At 44.1% G+C, this 17,257-nt stretch overlaps 1 protein-coding gene across 3 annotated transcripts in view; it reads left to right on the forward strand.

Annotated features, from left to right (window-relative positions):
- Positions 1-17,257, forward strand: part of AFG2A (AFG2 AAA ATPase homolog A) — a 963,796-nt gene that overhangs the window by 929,418 nt on the left and 17,121 nt on the right. For 2 of the 3 annotated variants that reach the window (XM_063920291.1, XM_063920292.1), the window contains one exon: positions 7,580-7,773. The exons of the other annotated variant lie outside the window; for it this stretch is intronic. In XM_063920291.1, coding sequence (XP_063776361.1) covers positions 7,580-7,773 — 194 coding nt within the window. The remainder of the gene's footprint in view (positions 1-7,579; positions 7,774-17,257) is intronic. 3 annotated transcript variants of the gene reach the window in all.

Consider the following 17,257-nt stretch of genomic DNA (forward strand, 5'->3'; position numbering starts at 1 on the left):
ACATACATTTCTATAATAGAATTGTGTCTATATTTGCATACAAGAATAAAACCAAGAAGTTACAGAATATGCACGCCATCACTTTCCTGGATGAAATGTTGTCCTGTCCTGTGCACAGACCCAGCAACTTGGGATTTAAAGTGGGATAAATGTAAATGAGTTTGGAAACACCTGTTTAACATTTACTGTTTTCAGCAGTAAGAGACATTTACATTCATTGCTCAGTGTACTGTGGTACTGGAACAGTTTTAAGAGTCTCATTTTACAGGGATTGTTGAGTTGGTTTGGTAGTTCCCTTTTGGGCTGACTTTGCAGTCACTCCTGCAGTGAGGTCCACATATGTTGGGATAAAGAGCCAAGATTGTTTGAGCATTGCAACTAGGTCAGGAAATTAAAAATTAACTCTGGAGCAGAGTTTGGCACCGCACTTTGAATAATGTGTCCATTAGGAACTGGATTCCTTCTCTGCACCCTTTCAGGAAACAAGAAAACTTGTTCCAAAGAGTTTCAGAGAGGTCTGCAACCAGCACCAGTGTCTTATTGGATAAATGACTTTATTACATTAAATTCAAAGCCAGGTTTTCCCTAGTACTATTTCATTCCTCACCACAAAGGCCATTCCCTGTCCTGTGTACAGAGCAGGGTAACCATGTGTGTATGGGATACGGTCAATAGGTCGACACAGCTTAGGTCGACAGTCATTAGGTCAACCACTGAAGGTCGACATGGTCAATAGGTCGACATGGTTATTAGGTTGACATGTGCTAGGTCGACAGGTCAAAAGATCGACATGAGTTTTTCACTTTTTTTCTCTAACGTCCTAGTGGATGCTGGGGACTCCGTAAGGACCATGGGGAATAGACGGTCTCCGCAGGAGACATGGGCACTTTAAGAAAGAATTTAGATTCTGGTGTGCTCTGGCTCCTTCCTCTATGTCCCTCCTCCAGACCTCAGTTTGAATCTGTGCCCGGACGAGCTGGGTGCTTTTCAGTGAGCTCTCCTGAGCTTGCTGTGAGAAAGTATTTTGTTAGGTTTTTTATTTTCAGGGAGCTCTGCTGGCAACAGACTCCCTGCATCGTGGGACAGAGGGGAGAGAAGCAGCCCTACTCTCTGAAGCTAGGTCCTGCTTCTAAGGCTACTGGACACCATTAGCTCCAGAGGGATCGTACTCAGGATCTCACCCTCGTCGTCCGATCCCAGAGCCGCTCCGCCGTCCCCCTCGCAGAGCCGGAAGACTGAAGCCGGGTGAGTATGAGAAGCAAGAAGACTTTGAAATCGGCGGCAGAAGACTCCGGTCTTCACCGAGGTAACGCACAGCACTGCAGCTGTGCGCCATTGCTCCCACACACCTCACATACTCCGGTCACTGTAAGGGTGCAGGGCGCAGGGGGGGCGCCCTGGGCAGCATTTGGACCTCTTTTTGGCAAAATTGAACATATATACAGTTAGGCACTGTATATATGTATGAGCCCCCGCCAAGAAAATACATATTTAAGCGGGACAGAAGCCCGCCGTCGAGGGGGCGGGGCTTCTTCCTCAGCACTCACCAGCGCCATTTTTTCTCCACAGCTCCGCTGAGAGGAAGCTCCCCAGGCTCTCCCCTGCAGATACACGGTAGAAGAGGGTAAAAAGAGAGGGGGGGCACATAATTAGGCGCAAAAATCAATATAACAGCAGCTACTGGGTTAACATTAAGTTACTGTGTTATTCCTGGGTTTATAGCGCTGGGGTGTGTGCTGGCATACTCTCTCTCTGTCTCTCCAAAGGGCCTTGTGGGGGAACTGTCTTCAAAAAGGGCATTCTCTGCGTGTGTGGTGTGTCGGTACGCTTGTGTCGACATGTTTGACGAGGAAGGCTATGTGGAAGCAGAGCGGGAGCAAATTAATGTGGTGTCTCCGCCGACGGCGCCGACACCTGATTGGATGGATATGTGGAAGGTTTTAAATGATAATGTTAATTCCTTGCATAAAAGGTTGGAAAAAGCTGAAGCCTCAGGACAGTCAGGGTCTCAGCCCGTGCCTGATCCTATGTCGCAGAGGCCGTCAGGGTCTCAGAAGCGCCCACTATCCCAAATTGTTGACACAGATACCGACATGGATTCTGCTTCCAGTGTCGATTACGATGATGCAAAGTTACAGCCATAATTGGCTAAATCCATCCGTTATATGATTATAGCAATTAAGGATGTGTTGCACATCACAGAGGAAACCCCAGTCCCTGACAAGAGGGTTCATATGTATGGGAAAAAGAGGCAGGTGGTAACCTTTCCCCCTTAACACAAGCTAAATGAGTTATGTGAAAAGGCTTGGGAATCTCCAGATGAAAAACTGCAGATTTCCAAACGGATTCTTATGGCGTATCCTTTCCCGCCAACGAACAGGTTACGCTGGGAATCCTCCCATAGGGTGGACAAAGCTTTAACACGCTTATCCAAGAAGGTAGCCCTACCGTCACAGGATACGGCTACCCTCAAAGATGCTGCGGATAGAAAGCAGGAGGGTACCCTAAAGTCCATTTATACACATTCAGGTACCTTACTGAGGCCGGCGATCACGTCGGCCTGGGTGTGCAGTGCTGTAGCAGCATGGACGGACACCCTGTCTGAGGAACTTGATACCTTAGACAAGGATACTATATTATTGACCCTGGGGCATATAAAAGACGCTGTCCTATATATGAGAGATGCTCAAAGAGACATTAGTCTACTGGGTTCTAGAATAAATGCTATGTCGATTTCTGCCAGAAGGGTCCTGTGGACTCGGCAATGGACAGGTGATGCCGACTCAAAAAGGCACATGGAGGTTTTACCTTACAAGGGTGAGGAATTGTTTGGGGAGGGTCTCTCGGACCTGGTCTCCACAGCTACTGCTGGAAAGTCAAATTTTTTGCCATATGTTTCCTCACAGCCTAAGAAAGCACCGTATTACCAATTGCAGTCCTTTCGATCACAGAAAAGCAAGAAAGGACGCACCTCGGACCAGGGGCAGGGGCAGAGGAAAGAAGCTGCACAACACTAGTTCCCAGGAACAGAAGTCCTCCCCGGCTTCCACAAAATCCACCGCATGACGCTGGGGCTCCACATGCGGAGCTAGGCACAGTGGGGGCGCGTCTCCGAAATTTTAGCCACAAGTGGGTTCACTCCCAGTTGGACCCTGGGCAATAGATATTGTGTCTCAGGGATACAAGCTGGAATTCGAAGAGATGCCCCCTCACCGATACCTCAAATCGGCCCTGCCAGCTTCCCCCCTCGAGAAGGAAATAGTGTTAACTGTAATTCACAAATTGTATCTTCAACAGGTGGTGGTCAAGGTTCCCCTCCTTCAACAAGGAAGGGGTTATTATTCGACTATGTTTGTGGTACCGAAACCGGACGGTTCGGTCAGACCCATATTGAATTTAAAATCCCTGAACATGTACCTGAAAAGGTTCCGGTTCAAGATGGAATCGCTGAGAGCGGTCATCGCAAGCCTGGAAGGGGGGGATTTTATGGTGTCTCTGGTCATAAAGGATGCATACCTTTATGTCCCCATTTATCCACCTCATCAGGCGTACCTCAGATTTGTGGTACAGGATTGTCATTACCAATTTCAGACGTTGCCGTTTGGTCTCTCCACGGCTCCGAGAATATTTACCAAGGTAATGGCGGAAATGATGGTACTCCTGCGGAAGCAAGGGGTCACAATTATCCCATACTTGGACGATCTCCTCATAAAAGCGAGGTCAAGAGAGCAGTTGCTGATCAGCGTAGCACGTTCTCTGGAAGTGTTACGGCAACACGGCTGGATTCTAAATATTCCAAAGTCGCAGTTGATTCCTACGACTCGTCTGCCTTTCCTGGGCATGATTCTGGACACAGACCAGAAAAGGGTTTATCTCCCGATAGAGAAAGCTCAGGAACTCATGACACTGGTCAGAAACCTATTAAAACCAAAACAGGTGTCAGTGCATCACTGCACTCGAGTCCTGGGAAAGATGGTGGCATCATACGAGGCCATTCCCTTCGGCAGGTTCCATGCGAGGACCTTTCAATGGGACTTACTGGACAAATGGTCCGGATCACATCTTCAGATGCATCGGTTAATCACCCTATCCCCCAGGGCCAGGGTGTCTCTCCTGTGGTGGCTGCAGAGTGCTCACCTTCTCGAGGGCCGCAGAGTCGGCATTCAGGACTGGGTCCTGGTGACCACGGATGCAAGCCTCCGAGGGTGGGGAGCAGTCACACAGGGAAGAAATTTCCAAGGTCTGTGGTCAAGTCAGGAGACTTGCCTTCACATCAACATCCTAGAACTAAGGGCCATATACAACGCCCTACGTCAAGCGGAGACCCTGCTTCGCGACCAACCGGTTCTGATTCAGTCAGACAACATCACCGCTGTGGCTCATGTAAACCGGCAAGGTGGCACAAGGAGCAGGGTAGCAATGGCGGAAGCCACCAGAATTCTTCGCTGGGCGGAGAATCACGTAAGCACACTGTCAGCAGTGTTCATCCTGGGAGTGGACAACTGGGAAGCAGACTTCCTCAGCAGGCACGACCTCCACCCGGGAGAGTGGGGACTTCATCAAGAAGTTTTCACGCAGATTGCAAGTCGGTGGGAACTGCCACAGGTGGACATGATGGCATCCCGCCTCAACAAAAAGCTACAGAGGTATTGCGCCAGGTCAAGAGACCCTCAGGCGATAGCTGTGGACGCACTGGTGACACCGTGGGTGTTCCAGTCGGTCTATGTATTTCCTCCTCTTCCTCTCATACCCAAGGTGCTGAGACTCATAAGAAAAAGAGGAGTGAGAACAATACTCATTGTTCCGGATTGGCCAAGAAGGACTTGGTATCCAGATCTGCAAGAAATGCTCACAGAGGACCCGTGGCCTCTTCCTCTAAGACAGGACTTGTTGCAACAGGGGCCCTGTCTGTTCCAAGACTTACCGCGGCTGCGTTTGACGGCATGGCGGTTGAACGCCGGATCCTAGCAGAGAAAGGCATTCCGGATGAGGTTATTCCTACGCTGATAATGGCTAGGAAGGACGTGACAGCTCAACATTATCACCGTATATGGCAAAAATATGTTGCTTGGTGTGAGGCCAGGAATGCCCCTACGGAGGAATTCCAGCTGGGCCGTTTCCTTCACTTCCTACAGTCAGGAGTGACTTTGGGCCTAAAATTGGGTTCCATTAAGGTCCAGATTTCGGCCCTACCCATTTTCTTTCAAAAAGAGCTGGCTTCTCTACCTGAAGTTCAGACGTTTGTAAAGGGAGTGCTGCATATTCAGCCCCCTTTTGTGCCTCCAGTGGCACCTTGGGATCTTAATGTGGTGTTGAGTTTCCTGAAATCCCACTGGTTTGAACCACTCAAAACGGTGGAATTGAAATATCTCACGTGGAAGGTGGTCATGCTACTAGCCTTGGCTTCGGCTAGGCGTGTGTCAGAATTGGCGGCTTTATCACATAAAAGCCCCTATCTGGTTTTCCATGCGGATAGAGCAGAATTGAGGACCCGTCCACAATTCCTGACGAAAGTGGTTTCATCTTTTCATATAAACCAACCTATTGTGGTGCCTGTGGCTACTACTGACTTGGAGGATTCCGAGTTGCTTGATGTGGTCAGGGCTTTGAAGGTTTATGTAGCCAGAACGGCTAGGGTCAGGAAAACAGAGTCTTTGTTTATCCTGTATGCTTCCAACAAGCTTGGTGCTCCTGCTTCAAAGCAAACTATTGCTCGCTGGATCTGTAACACGATTCAGCAGGCTCATTCTGCGGCTGGATTGCTGCTGCCAAAATCAGTTAAGGCCCATTCCACTAGGAAGGTGGGCTCTTCTCGGGCGGCTGCCCGAGGGGTCTTGGCATTACAGTTGTGCCGAGCGGCTACTTGGTCAGGTTCAAACAATTTTGCAAAGTTCTATAAGTTTGATACCCTGGCTGAGGAGGACCTTGTGTTTGCTCAATCGGTGCTGCAGAGTCATCCGCACTCTCCCGCCCGTTTGGGAGCTTTGGTATAATCCCCATGATCCTTACGGAGTCCCCAGCATCCACTAAGGACTACGAGAAATAGATTTACCGGTAAGTAAAATCTTATTTTTTTCTTTAATTTTTGGGATTTTTCCATACTTGATGATCCACGTGGACTACGGTTGGAACCGTAACCTGTGCCAAGCAAAGCGGTAGTGGAGCGAGGAACCTTGCCCGAAGCAAGCTCGCCATGCGAGGGTACACGGTGCACTAATTGGGGTTCCCTGTCACTTTACGAAGAAAACGACACCAAAACTCATGTCGACCTTTTCACCTGTCGACCTAATGCCCATGTCAACCTTCAGTGGTCGACCTAATGACTGTCGACCTAAGTTGAGTCGACCCAACGACCCATACCCATGTCTATATGATTTATATTAGATTACAATAAAGGAACAGACCTCCCAATTTGCTCCCTGCAATTTTACATTCTATGTAAGTTACTTTTATTTACTGATTGTAACCTGTATCTCCATTTAAAGGAAACAAAATGGCAAAATTACTTTTGAATGAAGAAATATGTTTTAAAGGAGAACTCCAAGAGCTAAAATTGTATTGTAACAACAAACAACTACATAGTTAAGCACTTGGGCTCCAGTGTTCAGGTACCCCAGGATTTGTGAGATAATCACTTCCTGGTGCCTGATCAGCAGTCTGTCTTCCTATTACAGGAGGCTGGGAAATGTTCTGTCTGTGTTCTAACACCTAGGGGTATATTTACTAAAGTGCAGGTTTGTAGAAGGTGAGATGTTGGCCATAGCAAATGGTAATGAGAAGAGTAATGAAAGACACTTTTCAATTACAATAACTCAATTCCTAGCTTTCCCTAGCCAAGGTGTTATGATCTTCACTGGCAAATAACGTTGGAGCTCTTGTAGATTTATATGGTGCCACAGCATTGCAATGGGGGATTTGGCACACAGATATATAAAGAATCCTGGGTTGTATAATGTCAAAGTATCTCAGTCTTATTTTAAAAGATGTAGCTAGTGAAGGGATGGTAGTGTCTCCTGACACACATAACTCAATTGGCAATGAGGGTTTCTTGATTAAATAAACTCAGTCTCTTCTAGTTAAAGAAACTTACTTTCACTTGTACAAATAACTCAGTCTTTTCCAGATTAAGTAACTCACTTGCACTTGGACAAATAACTCAGTCTCTGGTGTCCCAACAGTGTTAAAGAAGGGGATGGTTGCCTTTACTGACCCCTCAACAGGGACTAACTTGTGGATATGGCGCTATGCTGTCCAAGCCCTTTACACTCATAGCATGTGACAGCTTGGATACTTGGGTTGCGTGTCTGGTCTGCCCGTGGTTTAGGTCGCAACTAGTCTCAATGTACTCACTCAGAACTGTAGGACTGAGGTATTCACTTGCTGGACCAGTTTTAATGGATCCTCACTGTTACATGGTGGCCATGGCATCCATGCCTTTTACTAGGCCTGGCAGTCTCCAGCTGCAACGAATCACACTTGCTCACCCTGCTCTCGACTTCCCAGTAGCACCCCACTGCTTCTACACTGAAGCACTGGTCTCACCGCCCAGTGTGACTCTGCGGTTTGTATCCGTTTTCAGCTCCCGCTCTGCTCCTCGCTCAGCATGCATCCAGCACCTCCAGTCACTCCTCCGACTAATCCTTCTTCCCACAAGGCTCCTCTGCTCCCAAACTGCCTTGTCCAATCAGCAACCAGTATCCAGACCATGGGATCGGACCAGAGTCTACACTTAACTCCTGCTGTGCCAGCGCGTCCCCTTTCTGCTGCGGACCTGTAAGTAAACTTTAAAGGGCACGCACACCATTTTCCGGGGAGCCACATATTTACCTCATTTTCACTAGACAGACACAGACATCATAAAATGTGTATATCTCCTACTGTGTTTCAGATTAGATTTGAATTTTTAGGGGGTGATTATGTTCTTCTTTCACAGATACAGCCTTGTTCTATAAATCTACATTATCCTGCCTTCAGTTTGAACCAGAAAAAGGAGAAACGAAAACATCACTTGCTGTTAATGTGATGCCCACTACACCCAGCTCTTGCAGCATTAAACCATTTGCCAGCTGGAGCACTCTAGAGCCTCTCAGAAAAAGGAAACACTGCACTAGCACTTTGTACAATCTAAAGCATAATCTATTGGATTATGTTTGGTACAGCTATGTTAATAGTGATCTTGTATACATGGACAGTTTTTCAGTCATTAATTGTTCTGCGTCAGCTTCATTCACTCACGTAATCCATTTATTCTGCTGTCCTAACCAAAGCGTATTGGATGTTTATGCAAAGTTTGCAGCTCCGTTTCCTCTCTGGCTTGTTTCTGTATAGACTGACATTTGTTTGCTGCCTTTTTACATGCAGATGTTACTTCCTTTCATAATACCATGGTGTATTCCCCTAAATGGCAATCTTCCCCTTCAGCTTTGCATCTAAAAATAGGATTGATTTTCATGGCATGTGTTGCTGCAACCAGAGGCCTGAAAAACTCAATTGATTTATGTTCTGTCCTGTCACTGAAATCACGGCTGTTTACATAGGTAAAGCACCTAGAGCTCCCGGCCTGCTCGTCTGTGAGATGTATGAAGAAATACCAGGAAAGTGCTTTAGGCTTCGCCATAAACTAAATATTTCAATTAATACATTTGTGATATGTAGATAGATAGACATATATACGAATATATAAATATATATATATATATATAAAACAGTCCACTGTAGGCGGCACATTGGTCATAAAAGATACAAGACAGCAGGTTGCTGCAACCTGCTGTCTTGTATCTTTTATGACCAGTGTGCCGCCTACAGTGGACTGTTATATTGACCCGTGGCTTTGCGGGTCTAGGAGGGCACCGGGACTGAGCTATTTGAACCTGGGAGTGCTGCCAGAAGTTGCTTGTATATATATATGTATATATATATATATATATATATATACTGATCCAATTCAGCCGCCACTCCTTGCTGCAGTAACAACTGGTCCTGGTGCCCAGTGCAAGACAATCAACATATCCATACAAAAAGCACGGCACTCCAAGGACTCTTATGCAATCGCCTTTATTGGCGGTGTGTTACATCAACATGTTTCAGGGCGTCAGCCCTTTCGTCAGGATACACCAATATACAAATATATAAATAAAACGGAGGTGGCACTATGTAGTGAAATTCTACCTTTTTAGTAAAATCACTACAATATAGTGAGGCTATGCGTTCTATAATTGAAAACAATGCAGAGCATGTAACATCCTAAAGGTCGTGCAGCCCATACTCACATAACAGGCCCCAAATCTAGCGAGGCCTGCACCTCTCTTCCTATTCTGCACTCCTGGCTCAAGAGCAATATTGCCAGGAGCTACAGAACAGTGTAGATGATGCACAGGAACTGGGGACAGTAGAGTGATTTGATTTCACTGCCTCTGCCATACTATCCACCTTGATAGGAGCAGATACACTTTAGTAGGACTTGAAATACATACTTCTCAAATACTCCAGGCTGGTCTAGATCTTCCCAGCCGGACACAATTTGTACACATTTAAATTGAGCTTTAATAAAAATGCATAGTGCAACTGTGGACCTCTCCAGTGGCTGCAGTTTCCGTACATAACTACATATGTTCAGTCAGACGCATCACAAGATGTATCCTGCTTGAAAACTGCAACATTTGCACCAGACGTATTTCAGATGTTATACCCCACAATAGTGTAGAGATGTGTATTCACAGCAGTGACGTGTGGTGAGGGGAGACAGAGCCTTTCCTGTCATATTTACGTTTAAACCAGAATTTTGACTGAACAAAATATATGAAAAATACTGATAATTTGTTTGAAATATCTTATTTGCATTATTCTAATAAATTTTATAGCCCAAACTCTGGAGTAAAAAGTCTATGGCAGGTGAGGCAGTGCCTCACCTGTGTATCCTTTCCACACATCTCTAATCAAAACTCACCAGATTTCCAGGAGTTTATAATGCTGCACCTGTGTATAATGTCCAGATGTATGTTTTGGCTCATATATTGCATGTAAATCTGGCTCTTGGGTTAGCCAGTGCCTCCTGAGCCATTTAGCTCACCGCACGTCCCTGATTCACAGTGTTAGTAGTAAAGTCATATTGCCCTATTTGTATACAATATAGAATACACGATAGAATATGAAGTTATTCATAAATGCTACTCACATTTTCAATTTTAAATGTATTGAAATACAAATTAAATTAAATACAAACATTTGTTTGTTCACCACCTTAGAAACCTAATGCAAATCTTTTTTTTACCATAATCTGAATGGAAATGTCAAGTAAGTACGAGATGTGAATAGACAGCCGCAAAGTTATACAGGTTGAGTATCCAAAATGCTTGGGACCAGAAGTATTTTGGATATCGGATTTTTCCGTATTTTGGAATAATTGCATACCATAATGAGATATCATGGCGATGGGACCCAAGTCTAAGCACAGAATGCATTTATGTTTCATGTACACCTTATACACACAGCCTGAAGGTAATTTTAGCCAATATTTTTTATAATTTCTTGCATTAAACAATGTATGTGTACATTCACACAATTCATTTATGTTACATATACACCTTATACACACAGCCTGAAGGTCATTTAATACAATATTTTTAATAACTCTGTGTATTAAACAAAGTTTGTGTACATTGAGCCATCAGAAAACAAAGGTTTCACTTTCTCAGTCTCACTCAAAAAAGTCCGTATTTCGGAATATTTGGATATGGGATACTCAACCTGTATAATATAGCCACAGCACTAATTATTTAAGAACTATCTGTTGGAGGGGTCAATAAGCAAGCAGCCAACCAGAAGAAGCTAAATATCACTGCTGACAGTCATCTCCTTCATTGTGTGTCTCTACCCCACCCTACACTACCTCCAGGAGGCGTATCAGGGGATATGACCACAGCTAATTATGTAGCAGTAACATGAATATGCAATTACTGTACTCAACCTGAACTTTCCCACACCTGCCCACTCCCGTTTCACATCTCCATGTGTAATGAGCCACAATTAAACAATAAAAAACTTATATACAGATGTAGGTCTACACATTTTTGGTGTGCATGTGCCGTATGTAAATGCATATCTTACACAACAATGTACATTACTCATATAAGTCTTACTAATTTTGCTAGATCATTGCATGAATGGTATATTTCTTCAAAGTAAATGTGGCTTGCCCTATCAGGATGCATGCCAGCAGCTGCCAAAGTTGAGATGTGCCCTATTTTTCCTATGTAGCCCTTCACCTGCCTGCCGTTCCTTACTAGGCACTCAGGCGGTGTGTCCTCCCCACGCTCTGATGCCTTCAATCATGTTTTTTCCTGTACATACCTTTCTAAGAAAGACATAAAATTTGTTATAATTTGTACATTTTTGGAAAATGGTTTATGTTATATGAGGAAACAAATCTTCCGGGCAAGTTAGAACCAGCGGGAGGAACCTCTGGCCTGAATCCTCCCCACCTGTTGAATTTGAACTTAAAACATTGCTTGAGATTCCACAGTTTAACTCGTTGTGTCTCTTGTGCTCTCTATGATGGTACTTATAGACATTCGCTATATAGTAATACTTAATGTTTCAGTTCTCTGCTTGCATATGTGTCACTGTTGTTACAGTATTGTATAGCTGAAATGCCACATTACATTATACAGAAGTTTAATATTTAAATCAGGAGTGCCTTTTGTAAATCCCATTTAATGTGTGCATGGATAAGATTACTGGTGGACTGAAAGTGTGTTTACTATTGTTTCACAAAACATCCTCTTGTAACTGATTTCATTCATATTCTTCACCACAAAGGAATGCAAGGCTCCTCACCTCATTTTTATCCATGTTATATCACAGGCAGCCTGATTGCTACAAGTGACAAGCTACAACATGGAAAAGCTGGAGCAAGTTAAAAATATGCAATGTCAAAAAGGACGTTGTAGGCACGCTACCTCTCTCAGTCTCTCATTACTATGGGTGTGTGGCTAGATTTCCACAAAGCAGCCCCACTGCTTACATGTAGTGAGAGAAGCCTGAACCAATATTTATCAAACTGCAGCCTATCAATTCACTAGGCCAGTCACATAACTGAAGCACAAAGGGCACCTGTCTCTATAAATTAACATGTATTGGCTTTAATAATACAGGTATAAGATCTCTAATAGGCCCTACACACTGGCAGATAATACTCAAAGATATGAACAATCTCGTTCATTAATGAACAAGATAACGTTCATATCTTTGAGTGTGGAGGACCCAGCGATGAACGATGCGCGGCCCCGCGCTCGTTCATCGCTGGTGCCCCATCGCCTGTGCATGCAGGCCAATATGGACGAGATCGTCCATATTTGCCTGCACTGCTATGGAGCCGGGTAACGGGGGGAGTGAAGAAACTGCCCTTCCCGCCGCCGGGTCGCCCGTCGGCCATATCTGCCAATAGGCAGCTCGGCGGCAGATCGCCAAATGTGTAGGGCCCTTTAGTCTCAACCTTGATCCTCAAGGCACACTAATAACAGTCCAGGTTTTAATGATATCCATGCTTGAGCACAGGTGACCTGATTAGTACCTCAGTTATTTTGATGTAACCATATGTGATAAAACCTTGACTGTTAGTGTGCCTTGAGGACTGAGGTTGGGAATGCCTGTCTTATTTGGATACCCATTATCCAACAAGTTCAAAAAGCCAGAAAAAAAAAAGTATATGATTGAAGCTGGGCAGTGAAGCTGTAAAATACAAGGCATGTTCAATAAGTCTCCGGATACACAAAAAGTATTATATTTATAAACAAAGTGAACATAACCTTTTTTTTATTTATTTTTTAAAGTATTCGCCAGTGGAGTCTATGCAAAGTTGCATGCACTCAGACCTGCTTTGGACTGGTCCAGCAGCTTCACCAAGTGGTTTGTCTTGTACATGCTGGATAAATGTCTCCACTGCAGCTTCCGGTGACTCAAAACGACTCCCACGCAGCTTGCGATTGATTTGTGGGAACACAAAGAAGTCACAGGGGGCCAAGTCTGGACTGTGCCAAGTTCCTGGATTCGTTCATGGGCCAGAAAATCCACCACTTTCCTGGACTCATGTTCAGGTGCATTGTTGTGTTGGAAAAGGGCACCACAAGCCCAAGGTCTTGGACAGCGCCTGTAAATTGGTTGGCTTACCAGTCCCCAGTGATGGTGCACTGCTGCACTAGTGGTACATGAACAGTCTTGGCCACAAATACAACCAATATCTGCCTGGCCATGCAGTACTCATGTCAGAGCTTCTGTGGCGGAGCACCTCCAACTGGGGTCCACTGGGCCAACTGTTGTTTAGTCTCAGGGTTGAAACTGTAGATCCAAGATTTATCGCCACTGATGATATCCCAAACAGAGTTTTAGCGACCGCCATAAAACCTGGACAGCATGTTGCAGCACCAAGTCACCCGAGCCTCCTTCTGCTCTCATGTCAGCTGATGTGGCACCCAGTGTACAGAAACCTTGTGGAGTATGCTCTCATGTCAGCTGATGAATCCTGATGCGATTCCTATCTTCTTCTCTAACTGGGTCGTCCACCTAACTATGGCCCACCTGGCAGCAATGTTGTCCTTGGTGATGGTGGAAACAGGTTAGCAAAGCGCTCCTCGTCTTCCGGAGACCATCCTTCACGACAAAATTCTGCAAACAACTCAAACACTGTCTCAAACTTTAGTCAGTGATTACTGTTCACAACCAAACAGTCAGATCATACGAGAGGTATGCAATAAGTTTCTGGATGTGCAGTGCCCTAGGTAGAGAAGACACAATCTATTTATCAAAATGCAAAAAGCTTTAAATTCTTTGAGGGTTTGCCTATGTTAGTTAAGACTGTCGTAAGTGATCGCCTTCACTGTGGGGCAATCTGCCATGCCTATTCGTTATAGCTAAGGTACAAATACTGGCACTGTTCTCTAATGACTAAACTTTTTTTCTATGTGTTACTTTTTATTTATTAACAAACATTACTTGATTTCTTCAGATAACTCTAGAACTAGAAGACTGAGCCAGACATCCAGTCCCAGTGTGTATGCAGGAGCTGGTTAGGCATTTCACCCTTTCGTTCCTTGACACCTTACCAGCCTGGCAAGCAGTAAGACTACTCTTACTTTTGCCGAGTGGTGTTGCTGGGGAGCTACTCTGAGCTGCTCCAGTAACATTTTTTTTCTTTTAGGAATTCCCAGATTGCTGGAAATTTGATAGAAAATCTTCATTTCGGAGCACCGCTAAACTTTAGTAGTGTTTGGAAAAGCAGATATATTAAAAAATTATTTAGAATAATGTTCCAAATAGGGAAACCCTCATTATCTTAAAAAAAAAAGTAATAGGGCCTAATAAAACTAAAGATTGCATACCGTTATATAAAAATTGCTTTTATAGTAGACTTACCATACTATCCCTTTAAATCGGGAACCAGGTGAAATGCAGGCTTGAAGTCAACTAGCCACATAACCGGTGTAATTCATTAGTGCCCTAGTTTGAAGGGATAGTGTGGTAAGTCTATTTTATAGCATCCTATATTTTTGTTATACAAAATATAGACATTTTTTCCAGCTTTTTTGATATTCATCTGCCTCTTTCTTCATGCTTACACCACATTTTTGAAAAGTAATTTAACAGTTCTACGTATAAAATGATGATAGTTTCAATAATTACCCCCTACCTGCCTAATGCCTATTTTCTACAGGTACTAACCAGTAATTATCTGCAACATGCTGGTCCTGATAACCAACAATTCTCACCATGATCAAATGGGGGCATAGGCAAATCCTTATTTGATGTTTACATTGAACAGTGTAGATTAGATATATAAAATAAGAAAAATAGCTTTGTGTAATTTCATCAGTGACAAAAAAATCTTTGGAGGGGTGTTGGCTGTGTCTATAAAAATATGGAATAACTATTTATGAAAAACTTACGGTCAATAGAAATAAATAAACGGCATTAAACATCATATGGGTATATAACCAAATAGATGTAAAAGTCGCCTCATTTGATCAGTGTGGAAATAAATTCTTAAGTTAAACTTTTTCTATGAAGCAGTAGAGACATAAAACATTGAATGAAAGAGCAGAGAATGGGCAGGAAAACGTGATGGTAGACAATCTCCATTGCAGCGGAATTCCATATAGATTTTTAGCTTCATTGGCCATGTAAGAACCAGCCGCATGGCACTAAGTGTAATATTGTTGCATGACAAAGCCACCTAAATCCATGCATATTTTTGTGAAAGCTTCCTAAACATGCTGCTAAATCCTCTAAAATGTGACTTAGCTGCTTTGGCTTCCATCAGCATGGCATAAGCAAGGCAACAGCAAGTGAACAAACAAATACGGTTCAGCTGGTCTTTTGGTTCACATCGATGTGTGCACTGTGAATACCAATCACTGTATTCTGCGCTGTACTGAAACCCCACAATATATCTTTTCATCCTGCAAGCAATGTGTCTTTATGTCTTTAGAATGACACCAGCCTCAGTCTGCTTCCGCTGTCTAAAGGCCCGGGTTCTGGAAAAGAATGCATTCAAAACATCGAAAACCTTTTACCCACTTATTCCCAGTTGCTTTATTGTGTTTTTTGTTTTTTTTCCTGAACTTATTTATCTAAAAACTATTTAAATAATGCACAAAATGTGTTTTGCAGAATAGCCGTAATGACAGGTTGTTTTTGCTGTTTCATTTTAATTAGTCAAACTTAATTTGCTACAGAAACTGGAAAAAAGCAAAGTAATGCTTTGTCTATACTTATAACAATTTATGGCTTGAAACTGACATTATCGGGTTATGCATTTCCATGGGGTAAATTATAAATAATACATGATGAATACATATACATGATGGATATACTTTCTATGTGGTGGGCATAATATTATCTTGTTGGGCATGCAATATATATTGTGGAACTGTTGTGGGCTGGGAATGTAGATGGTGGGCATGGGCCTGTTATCCTGGAAATGAGTGGGCACATGCTCACTTGCTGAGTACTAGGGTGTGTGTGGATTGGGGTGGTATGATCACCATGGTCTGGAGTATTTACTTTTCCCTATAGTATGACCATGTATCCATTGTTTGCTGTGCACATGCATTATATATATATATATATATATATATTATTTTTTTTTACTTTGTACCAAGTATAAAATTAACTTAATTTCTGTCTTGCGCTTAGCATAGCTTGCTAGGTTTATTGTCTACCACACATGCATTTTACCCATTCCACCATCTTTACGGGAGAGATTGCACTGTTACATGATAAATGCTGAGTTTAAAGAACTGTATGCTTACATTAGAAAGACACTAATCCTTTATCTACAAAGTTATGGCTTTGAGTGCAGTTTTATCCTCATCACATCTTTAATGGAAAAAATATACAGCAGACTATGACTGGGCCTGTATAACAGCAAAAGCCTCTTACACATTTACACCATCTCCTATACATGATATAAGGGTCTATTCATGAAGCAGTGAAACGTGTGGAGTAGTGAGCCAGTGGAGAAGTTGCCCAACCAATCAGCATTGAAGTAACATTTATAATTTGCATACTATACAATTGTACGGGGCAGTCTCCACCGACTCACTTTTCCACTGTTTTCACTGCTTCATGAAAACACCCCTGAGACTCTTCTGTGAACTCAGTATGTAAGTCAGGGGGCTGTTTTCAAAGAAGGGGGGGGGGAGTGGTTGTGCCGCCCCCACCTCCTTTTGGGACTATAGCTTACTGTCTACAGTGCATTGCCATTATTAATCTATTAATTAATATATTGTGTGTATATATATATATATATCCTATATATTTGGCCACGTCTGTGATTCTGTGCCTGGCCGTAACGCTGGGTGGAGTTACAGCGCTGGGCGGAGGCAACGGCCTCTGCTCTGTGCCAGCACACCACTAGGGAGGCGGACACAATCCCCAGGGAACAGCCGCCACTGGACGGACGCCTTACCGTGGCCGGCCACACAAGAGCGGCATTAACGGGGGTTGGGTGGAGGGTCACTACCCCGGGGCCCCTCAGCCGGTGCTCTGTCCCCATTCAGGTTGCCGGGACAGGAGGGATCCACGCTGGCGGGGGCGGAGTGCGGGCTGTGCATGCGGCTTCCTCCTCTCGGGCAGCACGGTCGAGCAAACTCCAGCCTCCGCTGCTACCAGGAGAGATGCTGCTGGCGGCGGAGGCTGGAGATTGCTCGACTGTGCTGCCCGAGAGGAGGAAGCCGCATGCACAGCCCGCACTCCGCTCCCG

The sequence above is a fragment of the Pseudophryne corroboree genome, chromosome 1 (genome assembly GCF_028390025.1).
Source record: "Pseudophryne corroboree isolate aPseCor3 chromosome 1, aPseCor3.hap2, whole genome shotgun sequence".
Classification (NCBI taxonomy): Eukaryota; Metazoa; Chordata; class Amphibia; order Anura; family Myobatrachidae; genus Pseudophryne; species Pseudophryne corroboree.